The sequence below is a fragment of the Girardinichthys multiradiatus genome, chromosome 10, assembly GCF_021462225.1.
Source record: "Girardinichthys multiradiatus isolate DD_20200921_A chromosome 10, DD_fGirMul_XY1, whole genome shotgun sequence".
Taxonomy (NCBI): domain Eukaryota; kingdom Metazoa; phylum Chordata; class Actinopteri; order Cyprinodontiformes; family Goodeidae; genus Girardinichthys; species Girardinichthys multiradiatus.
This window is the reverse complement of record NC_061803.1, coordinates 6,586,947-6,609,916: the sequence shown is the minus strand read 5'-3', so window position 1 is coordinate 6,609,916 and position 22,970 is coordinate 6,586,947. Positions and strand designations below refer to the sequence as shown.

The window sequence follows — 22,970 nt, the reverse complement described above, 5'->3', positions numbered from 1 at the left end:
ACCCATCTCCTTGAGAGGGGTTGGACTCTCTTCTACTCTGGAGGCGTGATCGGGAGGAATGGCCTCCCCGCTCTGAATCTGAGTGGTGTTTTGTTATTGGACTTCTGTGCTAGTCACGGATTGTCCATAACGAACACCATGTTCAAACATAAGGGTGTCCATCAGTGCACTTGGCACCAGGACACCCTAGGCAGGAGGTCGATGATCGACTTTGTTGTCGTATCATCAGACCCTCGGCCGCATGTTTTGGACACTCGGGTGAAGAGAGGGGCTGAGCTGTCCACTGATCACCACCTGGTGGTGAGTTGGATCCGCTGGAGGAGGAGAAAGCCGGACAGACTTGGCAGGCCCAAGCGCATAGTGAGGGTCTGCTGGGAACGCCTGGCGGAGCCCTCGGCCAGGGATGTATTCAACTCCCACCTCCGGGAGAGCTTAGACCAGATTCCAGGGGATGTTGGAGACATAGAGTCCGAGTGGACCATGTTCTCCGCATCTATTGTCGATGCTGTTGCCCGTAGCTGTGGCTGTAAGGTCTGCGGTGCCTGTCGCGGCGGCAATCCCAGAACCCGGTGGTGGACACCGGCAGTAAGGGATGCTGTCAAGCTGAAGAAGGAGTCCTATCGGCTGTGGTTGGCTTGTGGGACTCCTGAGGCGGCTGACGGGTACCGTGAGGCCAAGCGTGCTGCGGCCCGGGCTGTGGCAGAGGCAAAAACTCGGGCCTGGGAGGAGTTTGGTGAGGCCATGGAGAAGGGCTACCGGTTGGCCTCGAAGCAATTCTGGCAAACCGTCCGGCGCCTCAGGAGGGGGAAGCAGTGCTTCGCCAACACTGTTTATAGTGGGGGTGGGAGGCTGCTGACCTCGACTGAGGACATTATCGGGCGGTGGAAGGAGTACTTCGAGGATCTCCTCAATCCTGCCATCACGCATTCCGTGGTGGAAACAGAGGCTGGGGACTCGGGGTTGGAATCTTTCATCACCCAGGCTGAAGTCACCGAGGTGGTTAAAAAGCTCCGCGGTGGCAAGGCTTCGGGGGTGGATGAGATCCGCCCTGAGTACCTCAAGTCTCTGGACGTTGTAGGGCTGTCATGGTTGACATGCCTCTTCAGCATTGCGTGGCGGTCGGGGACAGTGCCTCTGGACTGGCAGACTGGGGTGGTGGTCCCCCTTCATAAGAAGGGGGACCGGAGGGTGTGTTCCAACTACAGGGGGATCACACTCCTCAGCCTCCCTGGTAAGGCCTATGCCAGGGTATTGGAGAGGAGAGTCCGACCGATAGTTGAACCTCGGCTTCAAGAGGATCAGTGTGGTTTTCGTCCCGGCCGTGGAACACTGGACCAGCTCTATACCCTCTACAGGGTACTCGAGGGTTCATGGGAGTTTGCCCAACCGGTTCACATGTGTTTTGTGGACCTGCAGGAAGCATTCGACTGTGTCCCTCGTGATGCCCTGTGGGGGGTGCTCCAGGAGTATGGAATTGGGGGCCCTTTATTAGGGGCCATCCGGTCCCTGTACGAGCGGAGCAGGAGTTTGGTCCGCATTGCCGGCACTAAGTCGGACCTATTCCCGGTGCATGTTGGACTCCGGCAGGGCTGCCCTTTGTCACCGGTCCTGTTCATAACTTTTATGGACAGGATTTCTAGACGCAGTCAAGGGCCGGAGGGGGTCTGGTTTGGGGACCAGTGGATTTTGTCTCTTCTTTTTGCGGATGACGTGGTCCTGCTTGCCCCCTCTAGCCAAGACCTACAGCATGCGCTGTGGCGGTTCGCAGCCGAGTGTGAAGCGGCCAGGATGAGGATCAGCTCCTCCAAGTCCGAGGCCACGGTACTCGACCGGAAAAGGGTGGCTTGTCCTCTTCTGGTTGGAGGGGAGATCCTGTCTCAAGTGGAGGAGTTTAAGTATCTCGGGGTCTTGTTCACGAGTGAGGGAAGAATGGAGCGGGAGATCGACAGACGGATCGGTGCGGCTGTCACAGTAATGGGGGCGCTGTGCCGGTCCGTTGTGGTGAAGAGAGAGCTGAGCCGAAAAGCAAAGCTCTCAATTTACCGGTCGGTCTACGTTCCTACCCTCACCTATGGCCATGAACTTTGGGTCATGACTGAAAGAACCAGATGCCGGATACAAGCGGCTGAAATGAGCTTCCTCCGTAGGGTGGCCGGGCAATCCCTTAGAGATAGGGTGAGGAGCTCGGCCATCCGGGAGGGGCTCGGAGTAGAGCCGCTGCTCCTCCACATCGAGAGGAGCCAGTTGAGGTGGCTTGGGCATCTATACCAGATGCCTCCTGGACGCCTTCTTCGGGAGGTGTTCCAGGCACGTCCCACCGGGAGGAGGCCCAGGGGACGGCCCAGGACGCACTGGAAAGACTATGTCTCTCGGCTGGCCTGGGAACGCCTTGGGCTCCCCCCGGAGAAGCTGGAGGAGGTGTCTGGAGAGAGGGACGTCTGGGCGTCTCTGCTGAGTCTGCTTCCCCCGCGACCCGGTCCCGGATAAAGCGGAAGACGACGAGTACGAGTATGAGTACGAGATTACAAAAAATGATTTAAAATGCTGGTTGTCAAAGCGGGTACAAAATGTCCCGGCTATGAATTGACTCATCGGCAGCACAAAACGTTCTGGGTCAGAACCCAAAAATTCCAAAATGTTGAAAAGAGAAAATGGCCAGGCCCCACTAGTATAGACACTAGCATGGAAGATACTTTATAATTTGTGAACTAAAAGCATAAAAAAATCAAAATGTTCAATCAAAAAGTCCTTTGATGCATTGGCAGCAGCCTTTCATCAACAGTTTATATAACCAAGTGGGCAAGGAATTACTATGGGAATCTTTTGTCAACCACAGCAAGACTGAGCTACATCCTCAAGTTCCAATTAAAAGTTGCAGAAAGGATGCTTTGTCTGCAGCTTGTCTAACCTTGTCAACAACACAATGCAAAAGCACATTCTCCACACATTACGAATGCATGATTGCAGAGGGGACGTGCACTGACACGGTCTGCCTGGAATCCTGACCTGTCCTCAGCAGAGAACAAGTGGAGAATATCAAAAGGAAAGACTTAACAAAAAACATGGACTGTTCTACACTGTTGCTTACTGCTGCAATGTGGTCAAAATTGCACCTTTATACTTACTAATAGGCCAACTATGTGTTGACTGAGGTACACACATTTAAAGAATGTCAACCCAATCATTGTTATATGACGCATTATATTTTTCATCCCTCTTCTCCTAACAATATCTATTCGTTACTGATGCCGATGTGTTTTGTACGTTGCAAAAAGATAAATTCTTTTCCTCCCTTTTGACAGTTATGGGGTTTTATAATGCAGCGATGAGACTGTTTCTTGTTGATACCGGTTTCTGATTGTCTTTGTAGTTTGACCTTCCAATTTTGATTTTAAGGTCTATAAAACATGACTTTTTTTTCTGCCGCAGATATTTTGATAGAGGTAGTAGTTTTTAATCCAACAGTAAATGAAGAAATGTCAATTTACTTATCTTATACGTAATCTCATATGTTATCTCTAGTTGTATTATCATACCAGTGTAAAAACAAATACAGCGAGAGTACAGGCTTTACTTTATTTCTTTTTTGTATTTAAAGGAAAACAGCAAGTAACAGGTATTAAAAGTTGTTTTTTATTTTTGTTTCACTGCTGTGTAGTTTATTAACAATAAAACATAGATGATTTATTGTTTTAGTTCAAACTGATATGAGTTCACCTAGTCAGACTAATTTAAGGAATCTCCTCGTCTAAATTTATATAAATATGGGGTTTTACTGGATAAGATTTACCTTTAAAAGAAAATTAATTTGCATGTCTGAGTGTCTGCACTATTTCACGTTAAATACACTAAATGTCAGAAATTTCATAAATTATTGCACAAAGCTGGCCTGTAGCATTAGAAAACTGAACCTTTTTTGGGCCTCCTTTATGTATATTTCCTATGTAATGATCAAGCATAGATTAATTTAAAGTTAATTGTCCTGCAGCGGTGAATGGGAAATGGACTCAATTAGCTTTAGACCTACAACTCAAATTCTGCAAATTCTGGTTAGAGCCATACAAGCTTAGACTTGATCTGCTATTGTGCAATGTCTGTAAATGTTTCAGTTACATCCAAAAGGTTTAAAGTAGTAATAAATAAAGAACTAATTAATGTCACTATTTGACTAAATTATAAATACATCATTATATATACTATATATATATATACATATATACAGTACAGACCAAAGGTTTGGACACACCTTCTCATTCAAAGAGTTGTCTTAATTTTCATGACTATGAATATTGTAGCTTCACACTGAAGGCATCAAAATTATGAATTAACACATGTGGAATTATATACTGAACAAAAAAGTGTGAAACAACTGAAAATATGTCTTATATTCTAGGTTCTTCAAAGTAGCCACCTTTTGCTTTGATTACTGCTCCGCACACTCTTGGCATTCTGTTGATGAGCTTCAAGAGGTAGTCACCTGAAATGGTTTTCACTTCACAGGTGTGCCCTGTCAAGTTTAATAAGTGGTATTTCATTACTTATAAATGGGGTTGGGACCATCAGTTGTGTTGTGCAGGAGGTGGATACAGTACACAGCTGATAGTCCTAATGAATAGACTGTTAGAATTTGTATTATGGCAAGAAAAAAGCAGCTAAGTAAAGAAAAACGAGTGGCCATCATTACTTTAAGAAATGAAGGTCAGTTAGTCCGAACAATTGGGAAGACTTTGAAAGTGTCCCCAAGTGCAGTCGCAAAAACCATCAAGCGCTACAAAGAAAATGGCTCACATGAGGACCGCCCCAGGAAAGGAAGACCAAGAGTCACCTCTGCTACGGACGCTAAGTTCATCCGAGTCACCAGCCTCAGAAATCGCAGGTTAACAGCAGGTCAGATTAGAGAACAGGTCAATGCCACACAGAGTCCTAGCAGCAGACACATCTCTAGAACAACTGTTAAGAGGAGACTGTGTGAATCAGGCCTTCGTGGTAAAATAGCTGCTAGGAAACCACTGCTGAGGACAGACAACAAGCAGAAGAGACTGGTTTGGGCTAAAGAACACAAGGAATGGACATTAGACCAGTGGAAATCTGTGCTTTGGTCTGATGAGTCCAAGTTTGAGATCTTTGGTTCCAACCACCGTGTCTTTGTGTGGCGCAGAAGAGGTGAACGGATGGACTCTACATGCCTGGTTCCTATCGTGAAGCATGGAGGAGGAGGTGTGATGGTGTGGGGGTGCTTTGCTGGTGACACTGTTGGGGATTTATTCAAAATTGAAGACATACTGAACCAGCATGGCTACCACAGCATCTTGCAGCGGCATGCTATTCCATCCGGTTTGTGTTTAGTTGCACCATCATTTATTTTTCAACAGGACAATGACCCCAAACACACCTCCAGGTTGTGTAAGGGCTATTTGACCAAGAAAGAGAGTGATGGGGTGCTCTTTGAATGAGAAGGTGTGTCCAAAACTTTTGGTCTGTACTGTATATATATATTATTTAATTAAATTATTAAGTCTTATTACTGAATTAGTAATGTAACTCTCACAAGCATAGTTGCTAAAGGACAACGACTATCACTAATTCATGTAATCAGATTATATCTGATACCCTGACTTTAACAGTTAATGAGCTGCAGTCTGAAGTGAAATGTTCCATGGCTTCATGCTACAACGTGGACATTTTGCATATTAGGTATGCACATGTTGGGAAGGTCTTTGCTTGGCCAGCTGATCAAACAAGAGTGGAAAGGAATGTTAGTTAAATTCCCCCCCAAAAAAGAAGATAGAGAATGCAAATAGTAGTCTGAAAACTCTGTGTCTTTGGGGGAACTCAATGGAAATGTACATGTTTGCAGAATAAATCATCTTAATGCATCAAATTCTGATCTGCTTACTGTGTTTTTCCACAATTCTTTCTCTTTTGAGTATTGGTTTGTCTTGCAACTTTTTTGAAACTGCTTGAAGACTGGACTAAAAATGATTTCTTCTAGACAGCTGACAACAAGGAAGCTTTACCATTTTTAACCTTACCTCTCCATCAGACTCCTGGGGGCTGTAGTAGTAGCTGCCATCATCATCGACCACAACTTCTCCATACTCATCATATAGACCAGAGGGTGAGATCAACTTCCTGCGACTGCCATACTGAGGAGGCTCGTATCTGCAGAAATAGAGCAGAAATTTAAAGCTAAGCAGAAACAAACAACTGGAGGCCTTATACTTTTAAACTTCTCTTTCTTGGTGTTGACCCACATGAACCAGATCAGAAGCTGAAACAAGAGTGAAAGAAGCTTAAAACAAAACTGAACACTTCTTTATCTGAAGTCACTTATCCAAGCAGTGACACATAGTGCAACAATGTGGCTCCGCGCAATGATAAGCAGTCTCTAATGACTTGCCTAAACAAAGCTGCCTTAATCACAGAAGGAGCATTTTGTTGCCAGGAGACATTCTGTTTGTGGAAAAAGCAGGAATCGATCCACACCCCCTTCCCCCTGTCTCTCTTTGTTGTCTGTTGCTGGGAGCACTGCCTAACTTTACCAGCCAAGAAAGCTGTTCTGTATCACAACTTGGGCTCCATGCCCTGCAGCCTGCAATTCAGACAGCCACTGGGTCAAAACAAAGAAAAAACAGTACTCTTCTGAACAGTTTCCTGAAAACAATATGTCACAGTGTGATTAACTAAACAAATCTGCAGTGAGTCCATTACCAGAGTTGAATGGATTCATTGCCTCGTGTAATTACTAAGCTTACAGTCAGTCTGTGGGAAAAGTTGTCCTGTATTACACTAGGCAGGAAGTAATAAACAAATGGAAGAGGAACGTTGATAACAGATAGGTGTAGGAGAGAGTAAAGGAAGGTCGAGGGAGAAAAGACACATAGAAAGTATGAACAAAGGAATGAGTAAAAAAAGAAGGAGCTAGAGCAGAAGGAATAGGTAATACTTAAATGTCTCAATTAAAAAGTAGACAGTACGACCTCTCCAAGCTAATGTGGTGAGTCTTATCCTGTCACTAAAGCCTTTGCAGACTCAAAGTAAAGTGCAGCCAAATAAAAATTATTTATAGGCTTTGGTGTTTGCATTTCTTTCTCACAGATCATCTTTATTCCACATTTGACCTGTTTCTTTACTATTCCTCCTTTCCTCTCCATGTCACCACTAGAGGGCAGTAATAACATTACCTCCACCATCACGTCCAGGCAGGGGTGAAAGTACTTTTAAATTCTTGGCGGTACTTAGGGGTGGAGCTAGAGGGGGTGCTGGGGAGGCACTGGGGGCATATATATATATATATATATATGTAATGTGTGTGTTAATTGTTACTCTCATCTGTGGCTCCATTTTGATCTCTCTCTCTCTCAGCAAAGTCCAAACTCAAACTAATTAAAATGTATCAATATTTTACTTTACTGTAGGCTTTCTGTATAAGGCAGAAATTAGAATCACTTGACAATGTAGAATATATATATATATATATTTCAATTGTTAAAGAAGTGCCATGTATAAAACAATGATTAACCATTTCCTGATGCATAACTTTTCATCTTCAGTTTCCGTCTTTTCTTTTGAACAAAGCAGTTATTGTTCTCTGCATTTTGGTCAAGTTTTGATTTCATTTAAATTAAACATTTGACAGTTCGGTTGTTTTCGCAGTTTTTATTTAAGAATCTGTAGATGGTAAGTGAATTATTGTTCGTCCTGTCCAAATGCAAGCGGCAGTTTTTTATGTCTGTGCACCACCTGTGTAAAATCTCCCAGTCCATTAAATTGAACGCACTGATCTCCTTGGCAACCGCTCTGTTTTGGGGGTAAGCGCGCATGTGCTCTCGTGTAGCGTATGTGAAATCTCTGGTCATAAGCGGTGTTTTCGAGCTGTGCTGTGTTGTTGTAATTCAGCAAAATAACATGAAACACAACTAGTTTCTCTCCCTTTGCTTTTAACTGGGGTATTTAGCAGCGAGCAGATAGACATTAAACGTAGCGGTGCTCATTTTAAAGGCTGGCCGTTCACAAAAACCTCGAGCTCCAAGGGGAGAGAAGCAAAGCAAGAGCATTGAGGCTCCAGCATAGCTGAACAGTTCAGAAACTATTTGGAATGAGGGGAAAATAACTATATTTATAAACAGATTAAGTCGTGTTTTAGACTGCTTATTGGTAGCGGATCTGATCTTCTTTGTGTGGTCGTGAATTTTTGCAGCCGTAACTGGTTCTGGATGACGGCTTCATAGCAGACAGCCGTTCTTCCCTCTTCCCGGTACTGTGGACAGAATCTTTTAGTGGTACGCAGTACCGGACCGGACCGGCCCACTTTCACCCCTGCCTCCAGGTATGTCAAAGGAACAAGGATCAATATTATGTTGGTTTCTGCATTCGAACACTTCAGGCTTGTTTAAGGACAGACTGTACATGTTAAATAATTACATCAGAATGTTTTACCTTTTTAGTAAATAATTTTTAAAAAGCTATTCAAACTGTGATAATGTATATGTTTAAGATTTTGAAATGTTTTTATTTATTGATCATAATGGTAACAATAATATAGACTTTATTGATCTCACAATGGATACATTTTCCTTTGCATTTAACCCATCCCTTCGGGAGCACTGGGCGACCATTGTGCGGCGCCCAGTGAGCATTCTGGGGCTAAGGGTCTTGCCAAGGGACCCAAAGTGGCAAGCTGTGGGATTTGAACCAGGGTACTCTCTGGGATGCAAATGCCCTGCTTTCTAACCACCAGGCCACCATTGTGATATAGATAATTTCACAGAGTTGAACCGAAAGGACAGCACATTTATTCACCTGTGCTTGTCCTTATAATTGACTGAAATCAATCTAACCCTTTAGCAAGAGCTTACTGCTGGAACAGATGACAGATGACTTCATTGTCCCTGCTGAAGAAAAGCATGACCACAGCATGATTTTGCCATCACTGTGCTTCATGGTGGGGACGATGTGTTTTCTGCCTCACAAAGCATCTTTGTCCACAGGTTTGTCGTTACCCTGACATTGCTTGTAGCAAACTGAAAATGGGATTTCTTACAACTTTTTCCTTGCCACTAAGGAGAGCAGTTTTATAGAGCCCACAACTGTTAGCTGTTTGGTCAACAGATTATCCCACTTTTGGCTGCTCCTACCTGCCTATGAATGTTTTCCTTGCCTGGCCTGTCACTTTAGGTGAACAACTCTTTCTTCAATCAAACTGTAGATAACAAAGAATTAGACCAGGCAGTGGGTTGCACAATGGTGCAGTTGTTAGAACTCTTGTCTTGAAGGAAGAAGCTCCTGAGTTTGGATCCTGGCCTGGGGTCTTTCTACATGATTTGTGCATGTTCTCCCTGGTTCTAGCCACAAAAATGCAGTATAACGTTTGCAGTGTACTGCCCATAACTAAAGACACTTTTTTTTTTTGTTTTTACCCTATTACAAAACACCCAAACAAATCTGTTGAATCCTACTACAAATGAAGTCAGCAACAAACGTATGTTGTAACATCGAAACATTCCTTGTAATGAGTGTCACAAAATTGAGATGCCACAAATACTTCTTAGGTACCATTGTTACAGAATTTCAGACATGAATTCTTAAAGTGGCTCCAATAGGAAGGTTCGACATGTTTTCTGATTGTTTCGGTTTATATCAAAGACTGTGTGTCAAGCATTGAGCTTTCAGTCCCAGGTGGTCAGTCCACCAGTTAGCATGGATATTAATAATGAAATAAAAGGGTGATGTTAATAACACACTTGAACAAAATGCTGTAGGGTCCCATACTTTTCCAACCAAAGAAATGATACATACTTCATAGAAACGGGCTTGTAGAAAATCCCATTTAAGTTGCATGTTTTTGGAATCAGATGGAAATAGATGACAAAAGATTGTGACTCAGGATTTAAGATCATGTTTTCAAATGAATCAAATTGTCTCCAGAGGAATTATAAATATGCTTGAGTCTCAGCAAAACCTGAAAGAGAAAAGTTTTGTTTACCCAAAGAGCCAGTTTAATACTCGGCAGCATGTTCTACCTGCGTCGCTTATTCACTGAAACAAATAAACTAATTAGATGTCATTTTTACAGAGTCTGATTTCCTGATCTTGTATGCGTGTAGAGTCAGACATGAGTTTGTGGATGTTGCTCTAAGCTGCCAGCATCTGGCCCATTGTCTGCCTCCACGGCTGGCTGCCTGATTAGCTGCTACGGTGCTGCAAATCTGGGTGGAGAGAATTAGCTCTTTGTGTGTGTGTGTGTGTGTGTGTGTGTGTGTGTGTGAGCGAAAGAGAGCAAGCATTTTTGTGAAAGTTGAGGCAAGAAAGTGTTTCTGAGTGATTGTATGACTGAAATAACATGTTTGCCACAGGGGAAGGTATGTATGTGAACGTCTTCTCTAGTGTGTTTATGAGTGTTTGTGTATCTCGTGTTTTTTATTTTTTTGACTGCATCAAATCAAGGTCCTGGAGTCTGAAGGTAAAATCATGAAAAACACACCATGCGTCGCAGATGGCAGGCCGACAGAAGTATAAAGCATTTTGGAGGGATGCAGTGAGACTACTTCAGATTTGGGCATAAACACTGATCAAATCAGTGTGGAATTCGTACTGAAGGTTCTGCACTGTATGTCCTGTTTCCTTTAACATAAAAGATCCTGAAGTATGCACATTCAACACATCATACACACACACACACCCACAATCATATTGATTGACCTTCTTTGGCTCAGAATTGCTATGAGGCTGTCATGAGGCAGTTTGCAGGTGCCAACACTGACAGTATCCAAGAGTGTGTGGCTGATGCAATCAGATTGATGTCAAAGTGCCGTCTGCGTGACCGACATGAAACTCAGCTGTATAAAGTGTAGACATGGAGCTCCTGGTGCTCAGTGGTCACTGTTAGTGGTCAAAGGTCAGATTTGGATCAATGATGAGTTGATCTGTATTCTTTCCTCGTAGCATCTTTATCCAGTGTGTACCACAGTTGAACAAATTAGATAAAGCAATGTATTTTTTTAACTTCATCAAAACAATGCAAATACATGTAACGTTTTGAAATATACTTACTCCTTGACAAACTACAAACTTTTTCAGTCACATTACAACCGCAAACGTCATTATATCGTATTGGGATTTTATGTGATAGACCAACACAAAGTAGTAGACAGCTGTGAGAAAGAGGGAAAGGTTTACAATATTTAAAACATTTTTTTGAAATAAAAGTTGAAAGGTTTTGTATGTCTTTGTATTTAGTCCTTCTGTGTGAGTACTTTTTATAACAACCTTTTCCTGCAGCTGCACCTGCAAGTCATTTTAGGGTGTGTCTTCATCAGATTTGCACATCTTAGAGACTCAACTTGTTCCCATCCTTCTTTGTCAAATAATTCAGCCTTAGTCAGACTGGATGGCGAGTGTCTGTGTACAAACTTTTCAATTCTAGCCACATATCCTTGATAAGGTTTAGGTCTGGCCAATGTACAAGACATTCTATCAAAGCTCTGGCCTTCTGCTTAGGATTTTGTTCCAGCTGGAAGGTGAATCTCAGCCCCAGCAACATAGTATTGTGTGTAAACTAACCACAGAAAGACTGATGGAGCTTTGTAATATAGTTAAACCCCCACCAGGTTTGGTTGATTCACAACCGCTGCATGGTGCTTGCTAATATAAAGTAGACTAGTATGATAATACAGTTGTTGAGAGAAATGTTGTGATGCACACCTGTGCAAATCAGAATAACAATTCTGGTCAGAACTGAAGTAGAAATTCTTCTACCTAAATGCTGTCAGAATGTTTGTTACTAAATGCAAAATTTCTCACAAATGGTCATTCTCTACTGTGATGAATTGCAAGAAGGCAGAGCATACAATACAGAACTTTTTAATCTCTAGGTAGGGTGCTGGTTTATTAGGTCTCCAACCTACTACTGTCAGGCAACATTTCTCCTGACTCCTTACTGGATAGAGCACTATGTAAATTCTCACTTTATAAACTTAAACTTGAGCTTAAGAATTCTATTATTACTTTTGTTTTTTTGTGGAAAAAGTGTTAGACATTGAGACATGAGTTTGGTGTGCCAACTTGAAAACTGTCACTCTTTTGCAACTACATTCTGGGTTCATTTATTTTCTTACACGTTTCCATCTTTTTTTCCACAAAGTTTCTCAATTGTGGACATAGAAATGAATGTAATTATTGTGATCTAAGCAAGGCACACACTAATGAAATGGAAAAAGATGTGTAAAGACATGGATTGTAAAAATGATGACATTTGCTCTTTTAGAGATGTATTTTCTTCTGTTTGAGAGAAAATGCAAATAAAAACATATCCATGGCCTGTCCATAGATGGAAAAAAAAAATACATAAAATATTCATGACACCTAAAAATACAAATGAAATCCTTCTGGTCATGGATATAAACACTCCATTTTCTTTTTTTTTTAACATGGTATGTGTTTCTTTTAGGTTAAACTTTCTAATACAACCTGCGTGTAACAGGAAAAGAGTCATAAAAAGGCTACCAAGACAAACCAGCAAAGGCTCAGTCAACAAAGAACAAGTGGACATATACTGCAAGCTTCAATGTCACTGTTTCTACAAAGTCTCTGTTTGTCAAGTACACACAGAGTTACTGAAGAAGAGTTTAGAAAAAAAAAAACAAAGTCCTTAAGTTGGAAAACAAAATTGTAATTTGCACATGCATAACTTTGCAAATGAAGCATAAAACTTTGTTTTCAATTTGTTTGTGTTTGCGTGGGAAAGGCCAAAAGCAGCAACAGTAACAAAACAGAGCAAGGTGTGATTTAAAAAGTCTAAAACTATGTGCTGAGTCTTTTTTTTTTTAGTCACATACTAAACAGTGGGTACACTTATTCTATAACCTTCCTTTTAAAGTATCACTATGAATGCATGGCAGATATGTCTAACATAGGCAGGGTTTATATAACCATCCAATTTTTCCAATTTATAATAATATCAATACTCTGAGAAGTGTTCAGAATTTTTTAAATGCAAAAACAATCTTTGCAGCACAATGAATAAAAATGTACTAACCCGTGGTCATAGTTGTAATAATCTTGTGTGTAGTAGTCCTGGCCAGGATCGATGCCAGACTCCATTGATAATTCCTGTTAAATTTAGAATAAAATATTAGTAACCAATCACACTTAAATGCTACTAACCGATAGACACTTTTTTAGGAAAACGCAAGCAAGTAAAGCAGAGTAGCAAGCAAAAAAAAAAAAGAAAACACAGAATACCTCTGGCCTGAGCAGAGAAGGTCGGAGAAGTTGCTGTGTCTTCCAGAAGGAAAGAAGAGCAAAGCATGAAAATAAAGACAAGATATTTTTTTATACCTGATTTATGTCTAATTTCAGTTTTGGTTTAGTTCTGCAATGACCAGAAGCTGTACTGAACATTGCAAAAGAGCTTTAGCACTCCTGCTCAAAATTACTTCTATGATGAAGAGTTTAGTGTAAAGTAGGTAATATCATCTGAAATGAGAATATTAGTGGCTAGCATTGACCGACCTTTATGAAAAAACCTCAATATTAACATTTATCAGGTGTGTTTAGATTTTCAATTATAGACATCTGACATAAAGTTTTCTGAGAGATTATTTTTATATAGAAAAGATATGACATATTTTTATCAATTTAGAACACTTGTTCCTTGATGGCCTTTTAGAAGAATGAAAGTTAAAATAAAATAGAAATAAATCATAATAACTTTTATAATAAGAAGTAAATGGTAAAAGCAAATGATTTAAAACAAAGTAAGCAATGGCTCAGGGAGACAAGCAAATCTCTGATTAAACTTAACACTGATTCATTTATGTTGTTTACTGTGTGTGATTTTAAATTTGTCTGTGATTTTAATATTTAATTTATTGTACAAATGTGTTTTTTCTAAAAATCTAAGAGATTTTGACCCTTTACAGTGATGGCACACTGAAAGAGAGACTGTATTGACTGCTGCACCTCCCTGTCTTTTTGTGTAATGTGACCATCTCTACACACCTCACTGACCACTGTCTTTGTTAGTAAGATGGCTTATTTTATAATGTTTAAAGCAAAGCTCAAAGTTTATGAAGCAATAGAACAGCACTTTCTGTTTTGGCTACACACAATTAATAGGAACCATATTAAAATATGTTTTAAGCTAAATTATAAATGGAGCATGTAAAAAAATACAAAGTAAACATGCTAGCATTAGGTTAGTGCTTCAGCAAACTGCTCAGCAGGAGCAAATGTCAGTGTACTGAAAACTGAAACTGTTTGAAACTGAAGTCAAATATTGATGATATAGATGCTTAGAAAACTAAGACTGTTCCTGTTTGGAAATAATATCTATCGCCGCCAGGAAAAGTACAGAGGACAGATGAAATTACAGGTAAATGCAACAACTTAATACTGACCCTCTACCGATGATCCACATGGCCCTGTCTTTAAGTGTTTAACCCTTTCTCTCTCCTAGACATGGAAATTGACTGAGCTTTTACTGTGACTAACTCTATGTGCTCTCTTTCAGACTCTAACCTTGAAAACTGGCTCAGAGTTTATCTGTTCTTTCTTTCTAGGTGAAACGACTAAAGGAGCTACATCCATTAACATTTACTTTTCCTTCCCATAGAAAGTACTCCTGGATCAGTGCTTCTTTGTTCTTTTTGTGTCTCTGCTCTGCTCTCAAACCCCCAGTCGGTCGTGGCAGATGGCCGCTCACACTGAGCCTGGTTCTGCTGGAGGTTTCTTCCTGTTAAAAGGGAGTTTTTCCTCTCCACTGTCGCTACATGCATGCTCAGTACGAGGGATTGCTGCAAAGTCAACGCCAGTGACTGTCCACTGTCTCTACATGCTCATCCAGGAGGAGGGAATGCTGCAAGTCACTGACTGGATGCAATCTGCTGGGTTTCCTTAGATAGAAAAACTTTTTATCCAATTTGAATAAAAAGCTAACTCAAACTGCACTGTTCAATTGTTAGGATTAATTGGATTGTATGTACCTGACTGTTGTAAAGTACCTTGAGACGACATGTGTTGGGAATTGGCGCTATATAAATAAAACTGAATTGAATTGAATTGAATTACATCTTAAATAATTGGATATGCGTCGGGAGCAACGAATGCAATTTAAAACCTTAGTATGAGTTTGTTGTTGAATTAACCAACATGTTGCAGCTCTCTCTGATACAACTTCCATTAGAGACATATTTGTTGTTGTTTTAACTGTGTAATAATATATTCCACCTCTCCTACTGGAGGGAGTTTATTTCCTCACTAACAATTCAACCAGCAGTTCCAGAAAACATTTGTTGTTCCTCAAATCTCACTGGTCTCCGAAATCTTTATGTTGCTTCTTCCCTTTTTACCATAAAACTGTGTCTACAGTCAAAAGTATTACTGCTTTGAATGTTGAACATGATTAATGTTTCATTTCCTGTCTTCTCTGATCTACTTTTTTTTATCACAACATCATTTTGATCAGGGATGCCAAACATTCTCAGAAGACTGTGTGCGTTTTCATTTATCTATTGTTGAAGGCATACCTTTATTACTTTTTTAGACAATAGAAACATCACTTTGGAAGTCAGTTTGAACTCAGATTAAAAGGAAAATATGAAAAAGGCAGTTATGGAGACACAAATACATGCAACTTTATCTGTATTGCATCAAACAAAGAACTGAATAGAACAAAGAGGATGATAACTAAATATCAAATGAATGATACTAAAAGAAAATAATACACGAAGATACCCAATTATAGTGAGCAACAAGAGAAAGACACTCACCTCATGTTGGCCATATCCACGCCTAGAAGGTTGAAGTGAGAAACAGTAGAAAGTTACACTAAATATTACCAGAAAAACATAATACAGATTTTTTTTTATTCTCTTTCTAAATACAGTCATTTTTGTATGGTTTGTATGGGTTGCGGTCCTGGGTTTGGAGCATGGGATCACCAAAGATTTACAAAAACAACCTTTATAAACAGAAGTACATTCGGTTTTAGTTCTAGAGTTTTATGTATTTCATAGATAGCTAACTTTGGGTTTGTTTAATTTTTCACAAACTTTTCCATATAGTCTTCAACTCAGCTCAGTAAATGAACATTGTTTAACGTGGCTTGTGTGATTTAAAGAACAAGATTAGATTAGTCGTTTATAGCTCTAAAACCTCAATTTGATAGAGGGGTTATGCTCTTTTAATTCTGACTGTAGATGTTAGAGAAAAACAAGAAAATACTACAATGAGACAAATAAATAGTAAATAAGTATACTGTATAGTAAAACTGAGTTAGGCAATCAAAATTGGCCAACAAATCTTTTGCGACACTATAAAAAAAAAAACCTGACTGGGGTTACTGAAATGCAATGACATTTCCCTGAATTGCATTTTTGAATGTACCAATGCAGATTTCACTTATAGTAGATTCTATATATTACATAATCCTGGATTGCTTTGGATTTACAAAACTAACATATCTGTACATTAGTGGAACTGTCAATGTTGTATTTTAAACTAAACTTCACATCTTAGGTTTATTGTTCTGTAGTTTACAAAATATTATTTATTTCCAGCGATATGTCTTTAGACTAGGCTGCACAGTGGCAGTGTTTGTAGCAATGTTGCCTTGCAGCAAGATGGTCCTGGGTGTGACTCCCGGCCGGGGGGCTTTCTGCATGGAGTTTGCATGTTCTCCCTGTGCATACATGGGTTCTCACCGGGTACTCCGGCTTCCTCCTACAGTCCAAAAACATGACTGTTAGGTAAATTGGTCACTCTAAATTGCCCTTAGGTGTGAATGAGTGTGTGCATGGTTGTTTGTCCTGTGTGTCTCTCTGTTGCCCTGCGATGGACTGGCGACCTGTCCAGGGTGTACCCCGCCTCCCACCCAAAGACTGCTGGAAATAGACACCAGCTTCCACTGTGGAAGAAGCGGTAGAGAATGACTCACTGGCTGTTATCTTTGGACTGTAAACTAATATTGCAAACTGCAGTTTCTGCCCTGTATTCATTAGACAGGCAACAAAAAAAAAAAGAGAAATAAATGACATTCCACCATTGCCTGTCTACCAAGCTGATACTAAAGTGTTCATAATGTGATCTCCAGATAAAGCATGTAGCCAATTTGTTTGAAAATGTAAAGAAGTACATGTCATATGACACATTGATGTCTCAGCTTATACAGACTCTAAATGAACTAATAATAGCATTACTTGATCTGCAACTTGGTGAAAATACTCTGTCTGCACTGCTACAGACCTGCTCACCTTGGAATGCTAAATCCTTTAATAGGCTTTCTGTTTTTATTTTGAACCCCAACTTTGTTTACAACCTTTTAACTTTGGTTTTGACAATTTGTTGCTTTTCCTTATCGATCTGACTTTTTTCTTTGCATTGTTTTTTTTATTCTGACTTATTTTCTCAATGTTTCTTTTTTTTTTAAAAAAGTACTTTCAAATTATTTAAAAAATTTTATTGAACGTAACAGCAGAGAGTAACAATATATAGGAGTGGGCAGAAGTCTGAATTTATATTAACACCCTTTCTCCTGAGACATTATTCCCAGCACTTCTTATTCATCAAGCAAAACATACTTTAAAAAGTTAAAAAAATAAAGTGCATTCCATAAAGTAACCCCAAGACAACACCTTAAGACAACAATACAATGTACAGTAGTATAGAAGGTAATAAATAGTGATAATGGTAGTAATAATAATAATGATTATTGAAATCTGATTGTCATTAACAATCATCTATTTATTCTGAGTTTTAAACAGATTTATGTTTGGACATTGCTCCACACTGATTCACAATGTTCCAAAGCTTCACCTTTCAAACAGAAATACAGAAACGTTTTCTTGTTCTAATTATTTGCATTTGATATTGACATTAATTCCTTCCCTTTTCTTCAATAATTTTTGAACATTTTCTTTTAGCTTTATATATTATCATAGTTATTTGTAGTTTAAGTAGATCTGTAAGTTTTATTCATTTGATTGTATTAATAGTTGGTTAGTATAATCCAGGTATCTAGCCTTGTTAATTACTGTTGATGCTCTTTTTTGAAGTCGGATTAATGACTGTAGTGTTGTTTTGTATTTGGCTCCCCAAACCTCTCCACAGTAACTTAAATATTGTAAAACTAAGGAGCAGTAGAGAACACTGAGTGCTATTTCATGTAACACATGTTTAGTTATGTATGTGCAATATAAAAATACTTTTGGATATTTTACTTTAAACATATCTGATATGAGGTTTCCAGTTCAGCTTGGCATCAGTAACAATGCAAAGAAGTTTGACTTCATACACCATTTCAAGATCCACTTCATTTATCTGAATTTTTAGTTCCTTGTCTGTTGTACAGTTCCCAAACAACATATTTTGGTTTGGCTAACATTTAAGACAGTTACTTACAATCAAACCATATTTTTTGCTTTTCCATTTCTTCATTGACATCTTTAAAACAACTGTTCCAGAGTGTCTCCAACACAGAAAAAGTTTGTCATCAACAAATAAATTCAAAAATTTCAATAATTTCATAACTTATTTTGGATGATTTAGGTTATTTACATAGATCATAAAGGATTTAGGTCCTAAAACTGACCCCTGCGGAGTCCCACACATTTTGACTTTAAATAAGAAATAGTTATACAACCATGATTACTCCAATAGGAAGGAAACAATTATTGTTTTCAAATGCAAGAAACATTTTGTTAATTTGACCACATATCCGATTACAGAAGCCGAGTTGGCAGCATTTTAACAATAACTCGGCACCGTTTCCTACTGTGTGAAATTATTTCTAACATGAAAAAAGAAACTTCTGAGACAGTAAAGTAATAAAAAACACAATAAGATTCAGTGAAAGTGAAACAACTCAACATAAGAAAGGAAGAAGAAAAAAGAAATACAGTGACTAGCCTCTTTGTCAATGTGCCAGAACCAGGAGATTACAGAAGACACTGTGGGGTGTAACAGAAGTAATGAGCTGGTAAAATGAAGATATATCACAGAACAACAAATGCAGACTTTTAGAGGACACATCAGATTCATACTCACAGGCCCACACAGATTATTCAGGCGCTTGAGCATTTCATTGATTTCTCTCAGAAATTCACAGCTGTGCTTCTTCCATAAACAAGACACACACACCAGGAATAAATTTTAGGTCTTTGTTCAGTATCAAAATACACCTTAAAATGAAATTCTGCCTAAAAGATAAGGGGCACTGTAAACAGGATTAACGCTGATGCATATAAGAGTGGCTGAACAGACAGGCTAAATGGACGAGTAATGAATGGACTGATGGCTGAAACGAACAGGGTGGTTAAGAGGGTCTTTACATGTTAAAATTAACTGACAAAACAAAAGTGTGTATTTGTGTTTCCAGCTGACATTTTGTGCCTGGTAATGTGTGCAGTGCAGTCAGTGTGTGAAGATAAGTCTCTATCTTGGTGCCCTTGTTGCTCTGACAGACACATTATGAGATCCCTTCGAGACACAAAGACGCAGACAGCCATCTAATCTCCACCAAGCACACAAACATGCGCACATCTGACATGACCAACTCTTTCTGTCCTCTCCACCTTTTCCTGCAGAATTTTAGGAAGTAGTAGAAGAGAAATATTATTAGGTATTAGGAACAGACCATAACAACCTGCTAATGGTCTAATCTTTCTTTTTGTTCACATTTTATCACTCAGCTCCCTTACAAAGAAGCTCTGCAGTTGTGTACATTTACCCATTTCCTTTTCCTCCATCTGTTTCACAGCCTGTGCTACTTCAGCCTTCTCTCTCTAATGAGATCTCATTCCTTGTCTTTGTTCCACTTTTTTTTACTGGTAAATTAAATAGAACTGCTTTTGAAAAAACCAACTCCTCAAAGCCATTTTATACATCGTCTGAAAATACATACCTAAAAGTATTATGCTTTCATAATGAGAAGAAACCTGGCTTATTATCAGTTGGTGAAATCCAAATATTGTCCATGTGTCAGGCTCTGCATAACAAACTATACGGCATTTTGAGATATGCTTATTATTGAAGGAAATAATCTCTCTAAATTTCTAATCCATAACCAAATTAATATTGAAGATAGGAAAAAAATTGTGGTGTATACTGTTTTATGATGACTAGAAGCTCTCTAGTTTGAATCTTGGCAGAAGCCTTTCTGTAACTTTTCTCAGTTTTCGTCATCTCCCCCATAGGTGTGTAGGACCTTTATAAGTACTCCACTTTTCTCTCACAGTCTATATTCATGTAATCTGGGACAATGTGAGTTTTTTTTAAACCAGATCCAGTGCTTCCAGTTAATCCCAGTATTATTCCCACCCCTGGCAGGTTGAGATTTAAAATGTATTCTCATTTAACCAAGAATTATGTTTCTGAGGGGCAATGAGACAGGCATCTCTAAAAAACCAAAACAATGTAAAAGAAGTATCAGTTTTGAAAAGAAATGAATAAAATCTTCATTTTTATTGACGTTCTAATTTAAAAAAGCATGTGGAATTTATTTATACTCATCACAACAGATATTGCTAAGATCTTTCTTACATTACAACAATCAAACACTTCTTATAACTGCTGGACAGCATGTTGCATGTCTCCACTGGTAAATTAGATTTTTTTTCTTCAGTGATCTTCAGTTCTTTGATGTTGGAAGGCCTCCTTGCCATTGCCCTAGTGTTAAGCTTCCTCCTCAAATTCTCTATCAGATTGGAGTCAGGACTTTGGCTAGCTGGCTTTAGGCTTAACTGTACTTGGCATTAATTATTTTGTTTCCACTGGCAAAGCACCATCTGAAGCACCAAAAACAGGCTCTGTTTGCTAACTCTTAGCTGGCTTCGAGGAAAGATCTGCTTTTGTTAGGGGCTGCATGGAAGCCCATGAAGCCAACAAGCAATTTAAAATATAATATTAAAATATTACTAAGACTTATTCTACCCACCCTTCATATATGTCAAAAGCAAGTAAAATCTCAGTCAATAAATCCTAATAAAACAAATATGTAAAACAAACCAAAAGCAATTAAATTACATTAGTTGATCTTTAACCAGTTACTACCAGAATTAACATTCCTAGAAAATTTGTTCATTTCTATTTTTGCATAAATACATTTATGTATTTGGTGAGTAATTTGGTAAACTGAAGCATTTTTAGGCAGAACTTTGGGCACTAGATGGCAGCAAAGCGCTTATAATACAATCCTCAGAATGTCTGGAAAATGCATCAACAGCCATTAGTGAAATGCATATGCCACCTTGGCTGTGTGGTGGTTTTAGGTGATTTGTTAGTAGTAGTCTACAAGATGTTAAACAAAGTGCTTTTACCAAGGTCTGTATTTGACCAATAGAATATTTTTTTTTTAAATGCATGTCCCATTTTTACTTGGTAAATATGAAAACCCCTTCACAATTATGCCCTGTTTTCTGTTTGTTCATAAACTACAGTGCCGAAAATACAATTAAGTTTGTGTTTGTAACATTACAAAATGTAAAAAAGAAAATTCTTCGTGTGGTGTAAATACTTTAGCAAGGCAATGTAGGTGATTCAAATTTTCTTGTAGCCATTTTCTGCCTTACTTTAATGGCATGTTCTCCTATCTTGCCCATTTTCGAAGATTGGCTACAATAAATGTGTCTCTGCGTCACATCATATTTGTACCACAGGGAAACTGCAAGTTATGGATTACAAATCAAACATTCATAGACCCACTGGTGATCCTATAAAAATGTACTCTGAAAAATATGCTTCAGTTGCATTAATCTTGAAGGAGTTATTCCGGCTGACCAGTCATTTTTTAATGTATAGTTTTAAACTAATTTTTTACCATGATTTGTTTCTCTCCAGTAAATAAATGTACTATAATTAAAAGCTGGATTATTTTTATAGTTTGTAGGTGTAAGATTATGTTACTACAATAAAAAATAATTTAATGTAGGCCTTTTGACACTTCTGATGTGACACTCTTTATATTGCAAGGGACGTCTTTTAAATTTAATTTTAATTACACCATGTAACAAGACTAATTAATACATTAGACATGACAGAATAAATTCAACAAATAATTTCCTAAACTTTACAAATAAGTTTTTTTGGGTTAACCTAATCAGGTAATGTAATTGCTTCACATTAATCAAGTAGAAATGGTGCCTAAACCTGGCTGAAGCACAAGCTGAGAAACATAATAATGGTAACCATCAAACTTAGGTCTAAAACACTGTACATGAACAGCAACAATATATTATGTGATGTACTGTATGCAGCAACTGTTTTCTGCTTCAGTGGCCTCCCAGAAACATAATTGCTTTGTATTATACATGTGTTTTCTAGTTCAATATGAAATAAATGGTAAAAACAAACACATTTCCAAAGATGTCATGATGCATCTGCTCTGTTTTACAAAAGCAACTGAAATAGTAAAAAGAACAATATCCCTGTCTGGCAAAGAAGACACAATGAGTACGTGGATATGTTATAAGATGCAGCAGACTGAGGTTGAAAGCTAATCTCAACATAAAACATTTCTAGCCCAGTCATGTGAAACCGATGCTGGGCTACTGTGTGTTTGCAAATACACGCCACTGCTTATGTAGAGCCACTCATCTGAATGTGAAATGCTGATGTTGTTTTGAGCACACAGAGTCTTTGTTAAAAAAAAATGCATTATGACAACACAGTCTAAAGTTGGATGATGACTTTGTGGTGGTGGAAACATGCCGCTGAGCATTTGAAAAATATCCCAGCTCACTGTGTTGTAAAATTACAGGAGAAAACAGTCCAGTGGGTTACCTGACAGTTGAAATCTTCTCATAATGCCAAGGGTGTCAACATCACAGTGTTTATTCGGCTGCACCCCATGATTGGATACAATCACACTGACATGATTAACGGTGCTTGCGAAACAGCTTCATCAATGTGTGCAAGACAATGACAACTGAATATGTTACAGAGAGAGCAAGTATCTCAGAATCTGGATCAATATC

General features: G+C 39.1%; 1 protein-coding gene across 1 annotated transcript in view; it reads right to left on the bottom strand.

The window, feature by feature from the left end:
* LOC124874972 (protocadherin-15-like) overlaps positions 1-22,970 on the bottom strand; it is a 346,908-nt gene that overhangs the window by 8,964 nt on the left and 314,974 nt on the right. The window contains exons 36-39 of the mRNA XM_047376690.1: positions 15,771-15,792; positions 13,243-13,281; positions 13,037-13,110; positions 6,033-6,162 (exon numbers count right to left, since the gene is read on the bottom strand). Coding sequence (XP_047232646.1) covers positions 6,033-6,162; positions 13,037-13,110; positions 13,243-13,281; positions 15,771-15,792 — 265 coding nt within the window. The remainder of the gene's footprint in view (positions 1-6,032; positions 6,163-13,036; positions 13,111-13,242; positions 13,282-15,770; positions 15,793-22,970) is intronic.